Source organism: Toxotes jaculatrix, chromosome 13 (genome assembly GCF_017976425.1).
Source record: "Toxotes jaculatrix isolate fToxJac2 chromosome 13, fToxJac2.pri, whole genome shotgun sequence".
In the NCBI taxonomy this organism is placed as follows: Eukaryota; Metazoa; Chordata; class Actinopteri; family Toxotidae; genus Toxotes; species Toxotes jaculatrix.
In genome coordinates this window covers 8,334,348-8,355,967 of record NC_054406.1, presented here as the reverse complement: position 1 = coordinate 8,355,967, position 21,620 = coordinate 8,334,348, and the positions used below count along the sequence as shown (strand labels likewise).

The window sequence follows — 21,620 nt, the reverse complement described above, 5'->3', positions numbered from 1 at the left end:
ATGTGCCACTATGAACAGTTTGTAGTTTGTACGCTAGGAAGCGCTGCCTGAGGGGCAAAACTCAGGGCAGGGCGGTTTTAGTCCCTCTCCTGTGTGTCCCAAAATGAACCTTCTCCTTACATTCAGGGAACCAGTCTGCAGAAGCAAGAAACAAATCGGTGCCTCTATTTATGTGCTTCCGGTCCCAACATTTGCACTTCAATCATTTTCAAAGAATTTAAGTTCATGAAAATAGACCCGCTTATTAAACAATATTAAACGAATGTTAAAAACTTACTTATGCATATTTATATTCCATGTTTCAACTAGTATTGTGTTTTTGTTTTATTTGCATGGATTCTGCTTGTGCTCAGTATCGGTGTTATTTCTTTCCTCATTGTTGTGATTATACATTCTGAAAAACACTACAGGAAAAAAGTAGTGCAAACACTACATGCACCTCAAGGCTACCGACTTGTCCGCTGAGCCTTCGCCATGTTCTAATTTCTGCTGCAGCTGCTGTGTGGAAAACTTATTTAAAGTAACTGTGTCATTTACCGCATTTCAACCGAGCGAATGCATTAATAACATAGTAAAACAAACATTACCCACAGACCTACAAAACTACAATCAAGTACGCTTGCGGTGCGAGTCCAAGGAAAGCCAATAGCATTCGTGCGCTGTGTCACGTGTCATTTTTGCCCAATTGCAGAGTACAACAGTGATGACAGGTTAGGTTGCTTCCTCCAGAAGCAGCTGCTGAAAGGGACGTTCCCGCGTTTGCTGATATTTTCAGTGTTTTTACCAGTTTAGTGCCACACTTTTTATTTGTTAACGTGCCTATGGCACAATACAAACCTCGTCGTTCGGTTGTCGGTTTTTAAAAGGGATGAAGAGGCACAAGAGGAAGAAACAAAACGCGGGAGTTGCCGTAAATGGGAATGGCTCTATCGCAAGAGGTAAGTCGAGCACAGATGCAGCTGCTAAGAAGTGTTAAATAAACGTACTGTAAATTTAAATGCAGACTACTCACACGAAGCTAGTCGCGCCAACCTGTGTGTTTACTTATATCGGTTGACTGTACGTACAGACAGACAGTTGACCAGTCTAGACAATGTCGCGAAATGTTAGCGAACTTAATACTATTACTGCGGCCAGCTAACACAAACTGTAAGACATTAGTCACAGGTTGTCGTCTGTTTTCCAGCCTACAGCTAATCCGCTGTTGCCGTTTTGTTTACACGGCTTTTGTGGGAGTCAACTTTAGCCACATATCTACAAGTGGTGCTTGCGTGGCAGCCTGTTAGCCAACACGGACAGTATGGGAAGTAGCAACTGGCTGCTTGGCAGAAAAGAGTTGGAAATTATCCTTTAATTCACTGTGCCAGAAGAGAACTGGTGTCACTCATTTCATCTTTCAACTCTGGATTTTTGTTTAACCCCTTAAAGACATTCAGACAGTTTAAATAGTATATTTAATTTCAGCCAAACTCTATGGTCGTATTTATGACTTATATGATTAATCATTGATTCATTGTAAAGATACCGATGGCATGACAGACTTAAAAGGGGTTAGGGCAATAGATAAAATCATTCAGGCATCAATGAAGTATCTCAAATCTTTTCTATCCACACAGATTATGATGATCCGAAAAATCAAAACGTCAGAGAACTGCAAACATAGAAAATTACCAATTCAGATGTGTAATCAAACCGTGATGCTGAGTGCCAGTGCATTGTTCACAATGTATCATGATTTAATTCTGAGCTAATTAAAAACTTGAGTGCCATTCTAGTTTTTGAATGTGTGTCTGTCCGTGTTTCATTCAGATAATTGCTAGTCTCTATTTATAATCTCAACATGACCTTTGAGTGTCTTTCTTCTCTTTCATCTTTCTCTCTCCACATCTTTCTGTCCCTCTCCCCCACCCTTATCCTCTCCTCTGTCTCCCTCCCACTTTCTCCTTTCTGTCTTTCTTTCATCCCCCCGATCTTTCTTCCTCCCTGTTCCATCACTCCCCTCTCTCACTCTGCATGTCGTTTCTGTCATCCTCTCATCTCTGTGCCTCCTTTACAGAACCAGACTGTGGGAGGAAGCAGAAGTTGGCTGAGATCCATCAGGCTTTGATCAGGTTAAAATTATACTATCATTTACAGTCTTCCTGTTAAACACGCTTACTCTTTGTTCTGCCTTGAATGGCATCTAAGGAGACACATTAGTTTGAGCCATTTTAAAGCTAATTTTATTTTCTCATTTAAAACTGCTTTAGTTACACACTGTTGAGCTAGTTTAATGGTAGTTGGGGCCTTCTGATTTTTGATGAAGAATGACTTAGTTGCACTGATGTGCTGATGTATAAAATTAAATTATGTGTGATAACAACACAACTACAACACAAAAAATGTGTTACTTTTAAACATGTGTTCAGTGAACACAAGACACCGGGTATTAAGATTTATCCAGTTGATATAATGTTCTTACAGATCGATGTGCTTTACCCCCCAAAAAGATCATCCATAAAATTCCAGTGTTTCTCGAATCCTAAAAAACTTTCACATTTCCATGAGCACCACATCCACAGGCCACATTGTGTGTTTTCCCAATGGGTAATGCCACTCCCTCTGCACATCCCACACGCTGTTCCACAGTTAGATGGCACACATTTATCCACAGACAGTGACCTTCATCACTCCCTGCTAAGCTAATTTCACACATGAAGATTACTCACATGTGCCCAGAGGAATAGTATGACGAGGATCATGAGGACTTCAGTGTCAGGAGGGATGTGGGTCTAGATGAGAAATGGCACAGGAGAGCTCATGCTGAACTGAACAAGATTTATATATTCACACAATGCCCAAAAAGCAGCTAAACTAATTTCTCAAAAACAAAACAACAGTTTTCTTTTTCAGTTCACCAACAGGTAGACTCGTATCATGCAGCCATCAGTTCGAGACAGATGCCACAGTGTCAGGAAGATTAAGAGGGAATATAGCAATTGAATCTGACTGTCCTGAGTATAAGATTGTCATTACTGTATTAGAACCAAGAAGAGGACACTTCATTCATGAATTAAGTTCATTTATAAAAGACACAGTTGATATTATTTAGAGCCATTAGCTGATTTTCGCTTGTTTTGAGAAAATTATTTTCTCTAGGTTTCTAGGTTTTAGACAGCGATTCTTTCTACTGTATGGGCAGACTTTAAAGTAGTGCACTACACTGAACATTGTCCAATTCTGACCTTTTCAATGTACAGTGATCCAGTGGACATCGAGACCCTGAGGAGAGCAGCAGCTAGTAAAGGTGGACTGCTCACTGATGAACTGAGAAGGAAAGTTTGGCCCAAACTACTGAACATCAATGTGTATGATCTACCATATAAACCTGGTCAGTGGTTGATTGATGTTAATATTTAACGGTTAAATGAATACTTTATAATACAATACTATTATTACTGCTGATAGTGAAAACAGTTACAATAACAACATTTCGTCTGTTACAGGTCGAGATGTCAGGGAGAACCACAAGGACTACAATCAGGTACTCCTGGATGTCAGGAGGTCCATGAAGAGGTTCCCTAAAGGTCTGTGTGTGCGTGTTATCTTTAAAGATAGCAGCATAACTCTCTGTGCCACTTATCATACTGTAACCCTGTACTTAGAACAATATGCAGATATCTGGCAGGGCTGAATAATTAATGAACTAAAAACTGCACCAGGGAAGAGTTTTGTGTCTCAAGACAGCCTGTGCTGTCAGGCAAAATCACAAAGTTAGAAAAGCAACAGAGGAAAGTGTCTTATCTAGCTGAGAGACAGTGGTGTTGATTATATAAACTTTTATGCCCAGAGGAAGCAGTAAACGAAAACATTTTAGAAAAACTAACTGAAAAAAAAAAACAGCAGGGAAAGCTGGACTCACCACCTTAATTTTGAACATGAGAACATGAGTTATAAGAACATGAATGGGATAATACTGACAGCCATCTCCATGTTTCAAAAAATTGTATAATGTGCTGATTCTTGTGCTCTCTCTCAGGTATGCCAGCCACAGAGAGAGCTGTGCTTCAGGAGCAGCTGATTGACATCATACTGGAGGTTTTGAAACGCAACCCTCAGCTCCATTACTACCAGGGCTACCATGATGTGGCCGTCACGCTGCTGCTGGTCGTTGGGGAGCGAATGGCCATCGCCATGTTGGACACTCTCTCCAGTTATCACCTCAGGTTGTATGTTTTTCCTGAAAAATCCACTGATCTAGAATTTTTTGTTTTTGCACTTTTAATCACTTTAGTTATGACTTTTTTTTAAATGGATCCAACTAACCAGTCATATTCCAAATTATTTAGCAGTAATATTTATATAAATTCTGTCTGTCATCTTTGTCTGCAGGGATTTCATGGATCCTACCATGGACAGCACTAAACACATTTTAAACTACCTGATGCCTATTCTGGAACAAGTCGATACAGAACTACATGACTTCATGATCAGGTACACACAGGCAAACAGACAGTTTTAAAAAAAGCTGTTGCTGCTGCCATATGATACCAGCACTTGCATATGTCTTATTTCTTAAAACAAGCATAAAAAAAAACACACTAAGCACTTACTGTTGTACTGAACATACTTTAAATTGTTTTATTTTGTTTATTTTGAGTATTGTTTATAACAACCACTAGAGGGCATCAAAGTTTTGATTTTCATGTGGAAGATTCACAGTGGGGCAAATTGCAGTGTGTTTTGTGGAAAAAACTGAAAATGCATCTGTAGTGGTCTCTTTGGGGAGTTCTGGTGTCAGATGGTCCAACAGCTGTTTCGGAGGACTTTAAATCCCACCAAGGTGTGCACCATCACCTTTATTTCCTGCAGTGTAATTAAACAAAAATGATACATGATCCATTTACAAGGCAACAACAGAGATAAAAAAAGCATTTTAAGATCCAGTCAGTTACTGTAGATTAATAAAGGGGTTAATATTATAATAGTGGCAAGTCAATGAATTGTCCTCTAAGGTATTTTACCGTGTGTGCTTGTGTGTTGCGTGTGCATGCCTGCATCTACAGGACCCTTTGCTGTCGTGTTGCCTGTTCATAATTGATGCTGTGCTGACAACCTCCATTTTTGCAAACTTCCCGTCGACTCACATACAAGCTCACACAAACACAAAAAGCACCCAAAAAAACCCCAAAAAATAAAAAACAAGACATTGCACTCGCAGTAAAACGGCAGGATAAACAACATCACACTTCAAAGTTTGGAACTCTCTTTTTGTTTTTGGTTCACAGTTCCTCTTCCCCTTACCTTCTTATCTCTGCCTCTTTTATTCTCTCCCCTTTATCTCACTCCCTTTGTTTTATTTGTCTCTCTCTCTCTCTCTCCCAATGCATTTTATCTTTCTGCTCCTCGCCCTTTGCTCCTTCTCTTTACTCCTCCCCCTGTCCATCAATCCAACAGACATCTTTTTACTTGTCTCTCCCTTCCCCTCTTTCTCCCTGAATGCTCCTATCTAAAATTTATCATCAGATTCTCCAATTTACTTGAGACTCTGTTTAAAATAACTATGTATTTTTGTAAGCACAGTATGTGAAAAAAACAAACAAAAAACAAAACATATTTTTCCAGTGTCAGTACTTCAGAAGTTGGTGGGGTTGTCACAGAATCTTGTAGCCCCAATGTTTCATGACCCTGGGATTAAGAGAAACTATTACAGGGGATGAGAATCATCTTGAGCTCATTCTTGAGCTTGAAATTAGATATAGACAAGGAAATATGCACATTTATTCTTATATGGTTTACTTTTCAACTCTGTGCCAATGTTGTCTTTCTTGGCCAAAACACTCTTAAAAGGGGACTCTTAATCTCATGAGGCTTTTGGGATTAAATAAAGGTTAGATAAAAATTAAAATAAAAATGTATTAAGACTAGATATAAAAGCAAAACATGAGACAGTATTTTATAAAGGGTTTTAAAGACTGTTCTTAAACAGTAGTGGCCCATGTGTTCATTTTTGTTGACTGTTCTTTATATATTTGCCTTTTCTTTTAGAGCGGAGGTGGGAACCATCTTTGCACTGTCCTGGCTCATCACATGGTATGGCCACGTCCTGTCAGAGTTTAAACACACCCTCCGACTCTACGACTTCTTCCTGGCTTCGCATCCACTAATGCCCATCTACCTTGCTGCTACGGTAAGAGGACGTCGAAGCTAACAGGAAGTGAGCAAGAGGCCAGTAATCCAGGATGCTCACACACAAATACACTCACACACACACAAAGACATTCATTCACACAGTCAGGCAGAGCACTGTGAAGTCACTGGACTAGTTAATTAGATACCTCCTAATGAACAGATGAGAGAGAGAGGGAGAGACGGGTACAGGGAAAAAGGGGGGGTAGAGGGAGGGATACAAAGAGAAGGAAAAGGATGAGGACTGCATCAGGAAACAGAATTACAAGGCAAGCTGGCTGATGTTTGACAGCGAAGGAGGGAGAGAAACAGATCACAAAGGGAAACCATGTTTTTAAATTTCTGACTTTTTCAGTTGTTCCACTCTGGAGTAGCCTCTTCAGTTTTCTGGCTGCTCTCATAATTACTGCTTGGCACAAATGTTTCCTGCTGGAACATGTATGTGTTGACGTGCGCTTGTGGACGTAATTTATTTTGTGTGTGTTCATGTGCCCTTTTGTTTTGGTGTGGTGTTTTCTTTGGTCTTTATTTGTGAGTGAAAAGGTCATTTTTTTAACTGAAGGACTTTGTGCATGTTTACTGTTGTGTACAGTTGTGCACATTGTGCTTGTTTGCAGTGATGGATGTTTTTGTGTGTGTGTAAATGTGTGTGTGTATGTAAATGTGTGCGTGTGCAGGGGCTGGGCAGAGGGAGAGCTCTGTTTGAAGTGTGTGAAACAACAAAGCAGAATGTAGTTCATGTTTCCTCCAAGGCTGAGTGCAGCACACAGCAGGGGTTAACTCTTCATCTGCCTGCTTCACTTCTGTGCACTCATTTTGCCTCACAAGTAGAACTGACGGCAGCTAATGTGCAATATGTTGAGTCTAATTCATATTTTACCACAGTGGTTTACTTCAGGTTTAAAACTTTTAACCCCCTTCCCCCTCAGATTGTGTTGTACAGAGAGAAGGAGGTGAAGCAGACAGAGTGTGACATGGCCATGGTCCACCACCTCCTCTCTCGCATCCCTCAGGACCTCCCATATGAACTTCTCATCGCTCAGTCCCAGGACCTGTTCAACCAGTACCCTCCATCGGTACTTGCCAAGCGGGCAGCACTGCAATCTCGCAAGAGGTGAGGAAACAAAAAGTGAAATAAATATGCTGAATAATAATGGTAATACTACTAATTAATTGCTAGGCCCCATACGATGACTCCAGGGTTAAAATTAGTGCAATTAAAGGGGTTAAATGAACACAGTAATTTAATGTAATTGAGTTTTTCCATCTCTAACCTGAGAGAAAATTGAGATAGGAGGGGTCTTGTGTTACACAGATTGTGTGCAATTTTGGCTATATAAATAAAAATGTACTTGTTGCAGTCTGATTCATATCAAACAACCCAAGCGAGTGGACAAAACAGAAAGTGATAATCAAATGAGTAATCATTCATCAAAGGTGTCATCTATTCTGTCAGTCAACTAATCAATTATTTGCCTAACTGCCCCTGCGCTTTCATGCATTTGTGATCAAGAATTTAATCAGAATTGATCTCTAAATGTATGTTGGCCGTAGGTAGTGTGCTGTAATTCCCTTTGTAACCAAGAGGGGGTGCTATAAAAACACATCAGGACTCAGTGATTTTGCTGACACACACAGGTCATTTAGTGTGTGTCTGTGTGTGTGTGTAGGTGCATTAGTGTGACTATGTGTATTTTTCCATATTCTTTTACCGAGGAGGGAACATTAGTGGCACAGCTACACTCTATACCCATAGTCTATCACTGTCTCTCTCTACCTGTCAGTGTCCTTCAGCCTTACTTAACAGTCATTGTTCAGGGCAGGAAGTGACATCACTGACATGAGGCCTTGGCTGACTGATATGTAAAGACACTGATGCCCCATAATGCATAGCTTCCAGTGCACAAGAGCTACTGAGTTAGCAGTTCTCTCAAATCGTCTCTTAACTCTCTGCCTCTCCTGTCGTGATCCATCAGTTTACTGACCCAATCCTCCATCCATCTCTTCGTGTCATTCCCACCATTCATGCTTCACCTTATACCTGACTCCGTTCTCCCTCTCTTTTTCATCCCTTTCTTCCTCTTCTGTTTTTTTTTTCTTCCTCCAGCCTGTCCATCAGCACCTTCCAGGCGTTTCAGCTCTCCACCCTCCACCAGAGACCAGACTCTGTTCTCCAACGCCTCACCAAGACCCAGGGCTCCACCACCTCCAGACACGGTAAAAATAGTTACTGTAATCTTATTACTGACTCTGAAGAAGGACTCAGTGCATACAGACAGTCCAGGAACTGCTGTAGACGAGTGAAGAAAATGTGAATTCTAGTTGTATACTCTTTGAAGTTAGGGAATAGATGAATATCGACTGTGAGATTTTAAGAACAAACATTTCTACCCAACCAAAATCATTTGATGGATCCAGACTTCTTCATTTTTTTTTTGCGCTGTACATGGGAACACAAATCTTCAAAACAAGGCAACAGTAAATATGTCATCCCCCACAAACGCTGCCCCCCTTTGGGCCAATCAACAAGTAAACAAATGTTGTAGAACCCCCATCAGACCAATCAAGTGTAGATTTAAATATGCCAGAACAGAACAAAGAGATGCATTATTCCCGTAGGTTTTGTGAAAATCTGATCAGCAGCATCTGACACATTGTCTGTGATGTACAGGCAATCATAAATATGTTGTAGCATTCCCCTCAGGCTAAACACTGTAATATTAAAATTGATGCACATTGTTCCCTGCAGTTTCATCAAAATTCAATTAACACCATCCAAGATGAAATACATAAAGGACAGACAGAGGGCCGATGTACAGCACCTCCTGATTTCACTGTGGCAGACAATAAACTGGAGTCAGCCAGCCTCATGGACAGCTTCACATGTAGACTATCTGTAGACGTTATAATTCACTGATTTTTCCCTATTCGGTAGATGCTAGCTCGGTGGTTGCGCACAGAGAAGCCTCTTATACCCACTCAGTTACTTGGCTGTGTGGCCAAAAATTAGTTTGAAAAAGTAAAATAAGACGTTAGTTTGGAACTGAGTGATTTTATCTACCTGTATTGTACCTGTTTTTAATCCACCTGAATGGGCCTCCCAAGTAGAGCCTATGTATGGGAAACACGCTTCCCACGCTTTGGACGGTTTCTTCCTCTCCATCTTGACTCCTCCTTGCTATAAGTTTCCAGCAGCATAGACGCATGAGTTTGATGTCATTGTTTTGCAGTCCACACCTGTCAGAAAAACATACTGGCATTGACAAAAGGAAGCACTGAGCTAGGAGGCAAACTATTCTGAGGGTTTGGCCAATTTGGAAACTGATTTATGTTGCATATACACACATTGTTAAGGGCAACATTTGAGTTGGAGTTCAGTATTACTGTGTCGCATAACATTATAGGCTTAATGTTATAGTCCTCTTTATTAAACTTCAGAGAACTGGTTCTTTATTGACAGATTAAGACTTGTTTGCTTCTAGTAAAGTACGACTTTATGTTGTGATATTTTGACACCCCACCCCCACCCCCACCCCGCCCCTTGTCTCTCCTCCAAGTGTTTTCACATTATTTGACCCGCTTTTTGTTACCACCACCAAAATGCAGCTTGATCCTCCTTTGGTTCAACTTCGAGCATTGTGAAACCCCTTGATCCCCCGCTGTGTGCCCCCTCCTCCTTGTTTTGTGCTCGTAGCCTCGCGACACTCAGGCCTGGAAGCAGCTTTGCCCCAAGCCCGAGGCCAGCTGTGGGGGAAGGGGAACAGGATGGTGAAGATGGCAGTGTGGGGGCTATCCGCTACGCTCGGGGCTGCTGTGTTTGCCGTGGCTCAGACGGCCATGGACTGGGGACCTGAGGTGTTACTACAACTGTTCTGACGTGGCATTGGGAATATAGACTGTTAGACACACACAGTGACACATGGTGACAGCAGACGCACGTCTGTTCTCGCGATGGAACAGCAACATACAAGCATACACACAAACACAGACATTTAAGACTTGAAGCTGGTCTCGTGCTCAGGAGGCGATGGTAGAGAAAAGCAGGAGGTCAGTTATCTTGGTGCCAAACAGGTTGTTGCTACTCAACCACAATGAACATATGTTAACCACTAGTCTGCCTCAGGATGTGTGTGTGCGTGTGTGCGTGCATGTGTGTGTGTGTTACATGTTTCTGAGCATGGCATGGCATGGCAGACCTCATACCACATGTCAGTATGGATGAATGATGGGCCTTTTGGGCACAAAATGACTAGAAGTAGTTGCAAAATGACAGAAAAGTGACCACAAAATGACCTCAAAGAGATACAAAATGACAACAAAGGGATGCAAACAAACTGCAAAGAGACACAACTACAAAAATACACAAAACAACTACAAAAAGACACAAAACAACTACAAAAAGACACAAAACAGCCTCAAAGAGATGCAAAGCAACCACAAAGAGACATGTTGTGGGGTGTTACTCCCATGTTGGATGGGAAAAGACCTTTTATAGGTTTGTGCCCAGAGGGCCGTTGTCTCATGATCCGTCCATGCATGTGAGACACTAACACATCTTGCTCTTTCAGGCTGTTGCTCACATGTTACCGCTGTTGTACCATTTTACACGCGTCCCTGTGTGTTTCCTGTTAGCTGATTGTTTTGCTGATAATTCATTTTTAGACTATCACGCTTGTTTCCTCGCATTTCTGTTGAAAGCGTTTTAGTGCGCTTGTCGGATCAGCAGCCATATCTGAGAGCCAATAGTGCCGTTAGCCAGCACGATGACACATGAATACAAATTATTAAAGAGCTGCGTTTTCTGCTGAAAGCTTCCAGTTATGAGCGAAGAAGGAGAGCGGCAGAGAAGGAGGGAGTGATGGAAGGAGAGATTTTGCCTGTGAGCCTTTTATTAATTGGTTTTACTCCAGGTGTCAGTGAGTTACATTTACAGTAGAGTTTGACACACAAAACGAGCTGTTGCTGCCCCCAAAATGTGAACGTCACACACAGTTAGCACTTGTCCCTAAACGCAAGCAGCGGGGCCTTTTGCAGATGCATTTTGCAAGGGGAGGTTTTGAAATCCATATTTTTTAATGTTATTTTTATATTTTCCCGAGCAGTTTTCCTGCTGCCTGGCCCACCGCTGCTGAATGAATATGGAAAAGACACCAGTACTTTTACATTCTTAAAATATTTAGCAGGTTTGCGCCAACAACCACCCTGAACAGACGTCAACAGCGCTACAGTACATGGGCTCAGTTCTTCTTCAACATCAAATTTCTCTTCAAAATTTTGCTGTTGTGCTTTGAAATGTTTTTACAGCTACAATTTGAGGTTGGTCCGAGTGATTAGTGTGACCAAAGGAATTGTTTTTTTAAGTAGCGGAGGAAGTTAACTGCATCCATCTCCTCAAAAGGCATCACACACACTGTAGATGTTGTTGGACCAAATGTAATCACAGAGTTTCATAACCTGAAAAGTGAGTATTAATAATACATGCTGTTTCCACCTGAGGTACATACATATGTACAGAGCATGGGGGTTTCTCCAAACGGCAATGCATGCTCTGGTTGTCAACTTATGTTCTGAAATATTTATCAGCTTTTACTAGCATGTAGCTAAGCTGCTGCATCTGTTAACACAGTTTCACTGGAGTCACAACACTCTCCTTCCTCCGCTTCCTCCGTTATCACATATAAACGTGTCACATCTTTACACAGCTGGATGTGCAGTCTGCCCTGTTGATTTTAGCTGCTACAGAGCAAACAAATTCAACTGGTGCGTAGTCTGTTGTGTACAAAAGTACGGTATGCAGAAGAGCAGTAGATGAAAAGCAAGGCGGGAAATGACTTGAAGGAAATTAATTGGCAAGACTGTTTAGCGGTTTAGGTTAATGGCGGTTGAGTTGTGTGAATCGAGAGTGCTCCAGAAAATGGTGTTTTTAGCAGCATCTGTGGGGGATTGCAGAGCTGAGCGGTTAATCAGTCGGTCAGTCAGGAATAGTTGAGAGAATGTCCATATTTGTGAACTTGATTGGTGATAATCAGTCAGTCCTTTTAATAGACGGTCAATAAATCAATCAGGGGCCTGTAACTCAGGTAGTCAGCTGGCCTGTAAACCACTTCGCTCGTGGATAAGTAAGAAATTCAATATCCAGTCAGTTAAGAACCCGTGTCTGGCAAGTTGTATACCACAAGCTGTGTGTGTGTGTGTGTGTGTGTGTGTCAGGTCGGTATTGCTTTCTTTATTTGCTTTCTGGGCATCTTCTATGTTTTTATTTATTCATCATTTTGCTGCTCTTTCTGCCTCTTTATTAAATGTAAAAAAAAATATTTATTTCAAGAGCAACAATCTGATTGGCTATTTATTTAATGGTTAAATAGTAATAGGATTGTTTGTTTAATAGGATTGAATGTTTAATTGAACTGAACTGAATTCTAACTATTATGGTCTGTAAATATCAGAAATTTGAGGGTTTATATCCTTAATGGTGATTGAGTTATTTTGCATATAAAATACGGAGTCTGTTCAGTCATTAAGAATCTGGCTAGAAGTTAAAGGAATAGTTTTTTGGGAAATACATTTATTCACTTTATTACAGAGAGTTAGATGAGAAGGCTGCTTCCACCATTGAAGGCATATTTCCCACGCTGCTCAAATTGTCCTTTTAAATGTTTGACTCGTGTAACGGTTCAGATTGTAACAACAAACAAATATAACAAACAAATGACTTTGCAAAGGGAACATTTATTGTCGTACGGTGAATGGTTGGCATTAATTTGTACCCTGCTCTATTACACAAGCAGCTCATTCTGCAGTGAAGTTAATTCACCACTGGCTGTACTTTTAAAGTGATTGTGAAAAATTGTGCATCTATGACTTGGTTACAGGTGTTTCATATAAAACTGCTTTATCAATAAAAGGAATAGTTGCATGTTTTTTTAGTTTACACTTGGCTGCCTAATTCATAAATGTGCAGGGAAAAAAACCCTTTGACCAGGGTCTGTGATCTTCAGACATCAGTCTACATGCTAATGTGTAGTTGTATCAGTGCCATGTAGTCTTACACATACACACACACACACACACTCACATACTCACATACTCACATACAGGGAGAGAGGGATGGTGGTGCCAGATCCTAATGAGGATTTAATTCCTGCCCCTGGCTCTTGGCATGCTTAAAACACTTTCTCCTTGTCTTTTGTTTTTTCCTCACATTCGCACTCAAACACCTACACCAGCACCTGCACTGGTCTTAGTCTGGCAGAAGCCTGAGATGAAAAATGATTGAAGCATGTTGCTTGGTCTGAGTGAAACCAATGCAGAATGTAAAAGTTGTTGCAGGTGTAGATTGCGTTTACAAAGTTGGCTTAATTTTTTTTTTTTTTTCAAGTTTCAGAGCCATAACAAATAAAACCAGTGAAACGCCGTGTAAACTTTATGACAGAGGAAGTAAATATAGAAAATAGAGGATACATAGTTTCATTTGACTGTAGTACAAGGATTTACTGATTTGCTTGAGAGTAGTTAAATATCTTAATTTATCTTAATTTAATCATTGCCTTTTTTTTGTTCAACATTTTATCTGGTTTGTCTCACTTGATATCAGCTAAGACTTTGAGGCTATTTTGCACTACACCTACTAACCCCTCTATTAAAATCATTTGCCAAACAAAGCAAAATCCCTTAGATGATTTACTGGAAAATGTTTTAGCAAATTGACCAGATCTGAACTTCTGAACAACTTCCAGAAGTTGTTTACACAAATGGTTTGATTTAAATTAGATAAAAAAAACAAAACAGCATTTTCTTCAAATCAAACAATTCCTGGATTTTACACCAAATTATGAATTCACTGTGGTGTAATGAAGAGCCTGATGTTGAACTCCCAGTGAGCTTGTGTCGAGTCTCTGATGAAGGTCTGTCCTCCCCTCAGGTCCAAAATTTCCCAAAAGACTTGATTGCACCAAATGTTTTTTTTTTACAAATGCAGATGCAAATTCAAGCGTTTAGTTGCGTGGGTGTATATGATTTCTGTGGGCATTTTAGTGCATGTTTCTCATGACGGTTATTAAGAGATACGCACGGTATCTTTGAACATATCAGGTTTTTTGCACCTTGTACTTACTGTACTGAAATGTGTGTTTCACATATAGATGAAGCAGTGAATAAATGACAAAGGAAGCTCTTCTGGCTGCAGTGTGAAATTTCATTCTTGACTTTGGAAACAGTAGTTTGACAAAAAATGGTTTCTGTCCATGGTTTGTTGTCCACTTACCATTACTTTTACCTAATATGATTTCTATTATTGCCATTATTATTATTAAACGCTTGTGACAATAGTAAGCAGGATGAAGCAGTACGTAGAGCAATCTTAAGAACCCAACAACTGTCTGAAAGAAGAAAGTAGGTTCTCCTGTAACCTTTCTTTGTTTGTGTTTGTACTGTACAGCTGTTGTCTTTTCATAGGCTCTGTTAAACTGGCCTCCTTGGAGAAATGAGGTCAGAAGTATGTGTGTGTGTGTGTGTGTGTGTGTGTGTGTGTGTGTGTGTGTGTGTGTAGGACAAGGCTGCGCATCTGTCCGTCTGACCCCCAGGGAGACAACTAGAGATAGAGAGCAAATCAGAGACATGAGGTGAGTCAGAGAGGCAATGGTTAAAGAGGAGCAAGGGGTGAGAAGGAGTAAAGATTAATGCTGTAGAAAAAGACATCTGGTGGACGTGTTCGAGGTAGCTGGGGTCTTTGAGAACGTGTATTTAAAAGCAGTCCCTTGAGGATTTCTAATGAGCTGGAGTGGAGGTGAGCGTGGGTCTGATCAGAGTTGAGAGCAGATGTGGAGAAGGATGGTTTGAATTTATACTCAAAACCATCTGGAGGTGCTGTGGCCCTAATATCAACACTAAATGATGACCAGGGCCCCTACACACACACACACACACACACACACACACACACACACACACACACACACACACACACACACACACACAGACACACACACAGACACACACACTGGCACGTATACTTTTCTCTCTGAACCTCCATTTCTGATTGTAGGTGCTCGCCCTAAACAGCGCTCAAGATTTTCACATCTCTGTTGGTAAATGAAGGCTTTAATTCTGGTTTTCTGTGAGGTTACATAAGCCTGGTGACGATCTGTGGGTATGTGTGTATTCATGAACTGCATGTGTGTACTTTAGCTTAGAGCACACAATTGAGGAACACAAAGGAACAGAGAGTGGAGGTTGGTAAAAGTAGGTACTGTGTGTGTGTGTGTGTGTGTGTGTGTGTGTGTGTGTGTGTGTGTGTGTGTGTGTGTGTGTGTGTGTGTGTGAGAGAGAGAGAGAGAGAGAGAGAGAGAAACATTGGGCATGCTGGGGACAACAGCTGCTCCAGGGGTCTGTCTGATGTTTATGATGTTTTTTTTCCCTGGTGACACAACACACACACATGCGTGCACTCACAAAGCCTCAGTGCCACCAATAACAGAAGCAGCAGCACCTCGACTTTCACTGCTGAGCCGTAACAAAATGACTTTTATTTTAATTCATCCACTGGACTTAGTTGCAAAAACAAAGCGAGCCCCATGTTGCCTGTGTTTATTTGTGTTTTTTGAATTGATTGAGTTGATCTAGTCCCTCTGGTTTGTAACCCTGGAGCTGTGCCAAGTCTTAAATTAATTTGGTAACATGGCAGTGTTTAAAAATGCATGAAAATCAACAGTAATTATTTTGAGAAAAGTGACATTTGGGATGATCGCAGCATGTGCTAAAACTAGACCCTGATGACCAGAAATTTATCACATAAACTTTTCTAATGCAGATTATAAAACAGATAAGAAAGAGAGAGTGAGCAGGTACTTTAATGCCTGACACTGGAAAAACAGTTTTTGCTTCACCTTGAAGTTATCAAATGATCAGTTTCCAACTTTGTGTTCACATCAGCGACCTATAGCTACAGTATGTTGTCAAGCAGAGGAAACAAGCTGTAAACTGTCAGTCATAAGTCGTCTGTCATAAGCTGCGTTTGTACATGTTGCATATTTACACATCCAGCAGATATGGATCAACGTCATCACTCATTTATAAATGTGTTTCTGGTCACCTGATGAATGTAAATCCAACGTTCACTCTTCTTTTAGCTCTTTTTTTGGTCTCCACCAACTCCTGTTTGACTATGTTCTCCAGATAGTTGAAAACTTTGCCTGTCTGCTGTTTGGTCAATTAGCACACATATCATTTTGACTGTAGCGCTGCAAGATCAGTTCAAAACGGTGCATTTGTAGGCCTTAAAACCAAAACAGTGAGCTGGGAGATAATTCCCCGTGGACCCGTACTCATTTGATCCATTGTAAATATAAAAAACATTGATTATAGCAGCTCTAAGTATTTTTAACAAATCTCATGAAGGTTGCTTTTTATTGTGAATAAATACTTGGCCATGAGAAAGTGTTTTTGCCTTAATTTCTCAGATCAATAAATCAAAGAATGGCAGTACTCTGATATAGTTAAACATTTTCACCAGATCAATCACAAACCAATCACACATTAAAGTATGTGAAGCCACAGTCAGACACACACATGCATCCAACACACAAACTCTCTTTGTCTGCAGCTCTTTTTCCTGTTCTATCCTCACCACCTCCCTCCCACTCAGCCCTTCACTCTGTCATGGATCAGAGAACATGTCCCAAAGTGCTTTACAGGCAACACACGTGCAGCATGTCCCCCGCATGCTCATGTGACTTTACAGCTCCAACCTTGTACAAGAGATCTGTGTGTGTGTGTGTCTGTGTGTGTGTCTGTGTCTGTGTCTGTGTCTGTGTCTGTGTCTGTGTGTCTGTGTGAGAGAGAGAGATCATTCAGCAGTGACTTCACAGGCTTTGTGATGGCCCACCAGGAGATGTGTGGTCCTCCAGGCTCTGACACTGTGGGCGAATGTTTCGAACAGAGTAACCTCTCATGTTACCTTGAAACAACTTGAGGCGTATGAACCGATGCTTTTAGATTTATATGCTGCATAATGGGGGGGGGGGAAAAAGGATGCAGAGAGTGAAATTATATATAAATCTTTTTTTCATAACAATGATTTATTGGCTCAGCAATCGTAGACAACAGTAATGAAAGTTCAGGCATCATAATCTCGAGAATCAAATCTCCTTTGTGGTTTATTACAACCTGTCTCTTATTTTTGCATTTTGGCCTTTGTTTCCAGTGTTGATAACATTGTGCGATAACATTGTAGTCGCTAAAGTAAACCTGAAGTCTGCAGAACTGTCACAGAACTAACTTTTTCTCCCCTGATACAGTTTCCTGAACCTTATCTCAGGGTATCTGTTAAAACCAAGAATAAATCTGATACTATTGCTCTCTTTTCCCCAAATTTAAAGAATGGACCTCATTTAAATCCTTGTTGTTTTAATTTCACACAAGGAAATGCAACATTGTGGCACAAAAACTAAACTGGCAGCCTGTCATGAATGTCACTGGCAATGGAAATGATTCATTGACCAAAATATCAAATGTTTGGGTTTGTTTAAAACCTGGATAAGCTGCTTTTTTTTTTTTTTAGAAATGTTGCCAGATCTCAGCAGTTAACTTTGTGAGTGCATTGTTATTATAACTGATAGGACTAAGATTCAACAAGTATGTAAATGTAAATATGAGAATATAAATATAAAAATACTGTAGTGTATTACATATTGTGAGTGGCCAAAACAATGGCCAAAAGTACAAAACTAAGACCAAAGTTGAAATTAACTGGATTAAAGGTATTACAAGCATCTGCAAAGGTGTGATTCTGCAAAGTCAAACTTTTAAACATGAACGTCTCTTATGACTTTCACTCTCTAACACAGCAAAGAAAGTGTCATATTACTGTGAATCTGTGATAACCCTGGGGTCTCATTAGCTGAAACCAGGCCTGGTCCATACAGCTCTATTAATACCTAATACTCATTACTCTGTATGTGCGTTTGGTGTGTGTCTGCGTGGACACTTGGGACTGACCTCCTGTGCCTTTCACACATGACCTCTCGTCCTCCCGTTTCCCGCCTCCCATTGGTCCCAACCTCTACTGACCTCACCTCTGCTTCTATGGACACCAGAGGAATTAGGAAGTGCCCCAAAGAGTCTTGTGTCTTTCTGAATGGGTTGAGATAGTTTCTCTCTCTGGGTTTAAGGGCCTTTACGTACTCCTTTCGTGGTAAAGTGGTAAAAACAAAAAATCCTTACAATATGTCTGATATTGTGTTACCCAATTTTATCAATATGCCTGTTTACACACATCTTTTATGACCTTAATTGACTGTATGCTTTTATAGGCCTAGATGAACGTCCTATAAAAGTTTAAAACAGTTTTCCCGATGAAATGTACATCTGATCTTCTCTAATGCTGAAGAAACGCGCACTCACACTTGAGGGTATTTCCCTGTCCTCAGGGTTCAAAATGGCTGTTGTGTAATAGTTATTTTCCTCGAGGTTTCATGGTGTTTCACAGCAGCCGATCTTTGCTGACCGATTTCACAGTTTGGCATTTGGCTAAAAGTTTCTTCCCCCTTTCTCCACTGACTAATTTAAGATGTGTCATAACTAAGTTGTGATGTCTTGTTAATCTTTCAGACTAGCTCTCAGTGGTTGAGGCCTGCTCAGCCTCCATCCATTATATCAGCCTCACATAATCTAATTTACACACGCACACTCTGTAGAGAAGAGGCTAACAAGAGACGACGAGTAAATTTTACGCTCAAATTGGATCTGTCGGTGTCAAGTGTGTGCACGCTGCAAAGGAGCGCATCTTCGGAGGCAGTGAAACAAGTTTTATGGCGGGAACGGATCAATCTGTCTTAAGTCACAGGGATCTATCTCATGTCCTTCATTTGAAAATGCCTGGCAGAAAAATGTGTAGAGCTGGCAAATGTCAACAAGCGTGCAGTGTGTGTCAGTGTGGGTGTTTTGTGAGTGTACTTCTACCTCAGTGAGGACCGTCAGGGTGACTGAGTGTGCGTCTTTTTCTGTGTGTGTTTGAGTGTGTGTGTGAGAAATATGAATTTGTTGGTAAATGTCAAGAAGTTGTCAGTCTAATGGTCGGGCTGACAGATGATCCATAAAGCTATAAAGTGATTGGTTCGGCGATTCTCATTCATTCTAATGCAACTGTCATGGTGAAGAAGTGTGTGTCTGTGTGTGTATGTGTAGTTTGTGTAACATATAGAGCAAAGCAGTGCAGTAGTGTCGTAGCAGTTGCATCCAGAGTGGACTTGCTTGTTGCGTACTTGACTGTCACTTAATCTCTGAGTTCTTCACAGAAACTTCTGTTACACCCGAGGATTTCTGAAAAGCTTTTAGGAGCGTGTCCCTCCAGCTGAACTTTGTCCTTGAGCCTTGCCTTGTTTCAAGAAAAAGTTTGTATGAACTGATTTCTGTTGTGCACATGGAAAAGCTTTGTTTTAAAACCTTAAAATATCACACCACAGGGGAAAAATGTTGCGTCTGAAGGTGACTATTATCTTAACTTCTACTTAATGTTCATAGAACCATACTCATAGTTAGTTAAGGTAAAGTTAACCTGGTTTTGTTTATCATTATAAACCTTGCTAGAACCAATGTACATGGCAAGATAACACCAAAATCAGGGGGACTCTGCTGTGGCGACCCTGAGAGATTTAGCCTCTTTTTAAGCACAGTAGAACTTAGCATGGAAACAGCCTCTGAAAAATGTGAACAAATTACACCTTTGCTGTTAGTGCGAGGACAAGAGCTGCGATCTACTTCCTAAACTTTTAAAATGAGGTCCACACTCCATTAGACATCAAATGGATGACCACGGTGGAGCACTTTTGGACACAGGGGGCTATAAATTCATCTATCAAAAGACATCAACAGGAAATATGTCAAGTCTGAGAGCTCAACATTATTCACTGCTCCGGTTACCAAGCAAAGGGTTGTAGTCCTTTATACATGGCCTAGAAAAGCCTTTGGGTGTCTCAGTGCCTCCAGTTTCAACACATTTACTCCTTTACAAACCACATTCAGCTCGACCGCAAAACATATAATGTGTTTTGTGAGAGGGTAATCTAATCTCTTGGTTCAGTGGTATGCCACGCTGGCCATGTAGGTGCATGACACTAGGATGCGTCGAGTCTCGTCCTTTTCTCCTGTCTGCACCATCAGGGCCGGCAGAACAGAAATAATGCTGCAAGGAGCAATTTAAAGCTCCAGTTTTTGGTGTCAGTCCTGTCAAGAACACAGACAGGAGTTGGTGGAGGATAAAAGGACATTAAACCGCCTTGAGAGAGAGAGGAAGAGGCAGGGATAAGATCTATCAAGGATTGGGTTTTTTTTTTTTTTGCTAGCAGCAGGCTGGTCACCAAGAGGAAAAATGCAAATTATTCTTCACATGCAAAAAAAAGTCACTGTTATCCTTGTCCTAATAGGATTGTGCACGTGTGTGTGTGTCTGCGTGTGTCTGTGAGAGAGAGAGCGATCCAAAGTTCTAAACCCATATCCATGACCACAGATTATGTTATAAATAAGTGTGTTTGAGCGACTGCATGTTGATGTTTGATTACGCTGTCACAACTTTGGACGTGACATTACTTGAAACCCTGTTTCAATCTCATTCCACTGCAGATCCTCTCACAGTTGGAATTGACTATCAGCTTAAGTTGCCTTCCACCATAAATTTAAATGTTCCTGTTTACGGCTGTTTGAAAATGAAAACTGACAAAATATCTTCTTGTTGGAAGCCAGAAACCCAAGAACGCATACACAGTTAATTCCCTATTTCCTTCCTCCTACTACGGAGATGGGTGGATCTACTGTATCTAACTATTCATGTAAATTTCTCTTCTTCTCCTTCATGCCTTTGCATAAAAATAAACAAATACACAAAAAAATAATCATTAATCACAATAAAAATAACTATCAAGGCTCTCTCCTAATTGAAAATAACACCTACCAACACCTCTGAAGCTCACTAATTAACATGTTGTATCTTTCTCGTTTAATCTGTAAACAAACAGAAGTGTAACCATGACAATATGTGATTTTGAGAGACGTCGCCCAGTTTAAACATTTCTTGGCAGAATGATGTTTACAGTTTTGGTACCATCATGCCGAAAACAAAGACATATACCAAAACTGGTGCTCGCTAACAGTATGTCTGGCAACCAGCTCTATACAGTAACTGGAGAGGGTGCACAGAATTATGTAGAAAATGGATAAACTGTTTAAAATTTATGTTTACATTACTGTTTGTGTATGGATGAAACAAATGAGATACATGTGAAACAAATGAGCTTTAGAAGTGTTAGTGGGTGTATTTTGTTTACTCCGGAGAGTGCCAGGCTACCTTTCTCCCCTCTGCCTCCAGGCTTTATGCTAAGCTAAGCTAATCAAAGCCCTACTCTAGTTTCATATTAAACACAGAAACATGAGAAAGGTATTGATTGTCTGATGTAACTGTC

General features: G+C 40.7%; 1 protein-coding gene across 2 annotated transcripts; it reads left to right on the top strand.

Annotated features, from left to right (window-relative positions):
- The first annotated feature begins 724 nt into the window (after positions 1-724).
- zgc:63863 (uncharacterized protein LOC393372 homolog) lies at positions 725-13,088 on the top strand. 2 transcript variants are annotated; one of them, XM_041052945.1, is made up of 10 exons: positions 725-938; positions 2,057-2,111; positions 3,240-3,370; positions 3,486-3,566; positions 4,019-4,205; positions 4,372-4,473; positions 6,028-6,169; positions 7,098-7,282; positions 8,276-8,385; positions 9,863-13,088. In XM_041052945.1, the coding sequence occupies exons 1-10, from the start codon at positions 869-871 to the stop codon at positions 10,042-10,044; spliced, it is 1,245 nt and encodes a 414-aa protein (XP_040908879.1). In that variant the 5' UTR covers positions 725-868; the 3' UTR covers positions 10,045-13,088. The 2 variants fall into 2 exon arrangements, with proteins under 2 accessions (XP_040908879.1, XP_040908880.1); XM_041052946.1 differs by lacking the exon at positions 9,863-13,088 and adding an exon at positions 8,918-9,473.
- Positions 13,089-21,620: the final 8,532 nt, after the last annotated feature.

Bases quoted from the DNA above. Each gene is read 5' to 3' on its own strand.
- zgc:63863 (XM_041052945.1), top strand. From the start codon at position 869: ATGAAGAGGCACAAGAGGAAGAAACAAAACGCGGGAGTTGCCGTAAAT. The intron at 2,112-3,239 runs GTTAAAATTATA...TTCAATGTACAG, and splicing joins ATCCATCAGGCTTTGATCAG to TGATCCAGTGGACATCGAGA. The intron at 4,206-4,371 runs GTTGTATGTTTT...CTTTGTCTGCAG, and splicing joins CTCTCCAGTTATCACCTCAG to GGATTTCATGGATCCTACCA.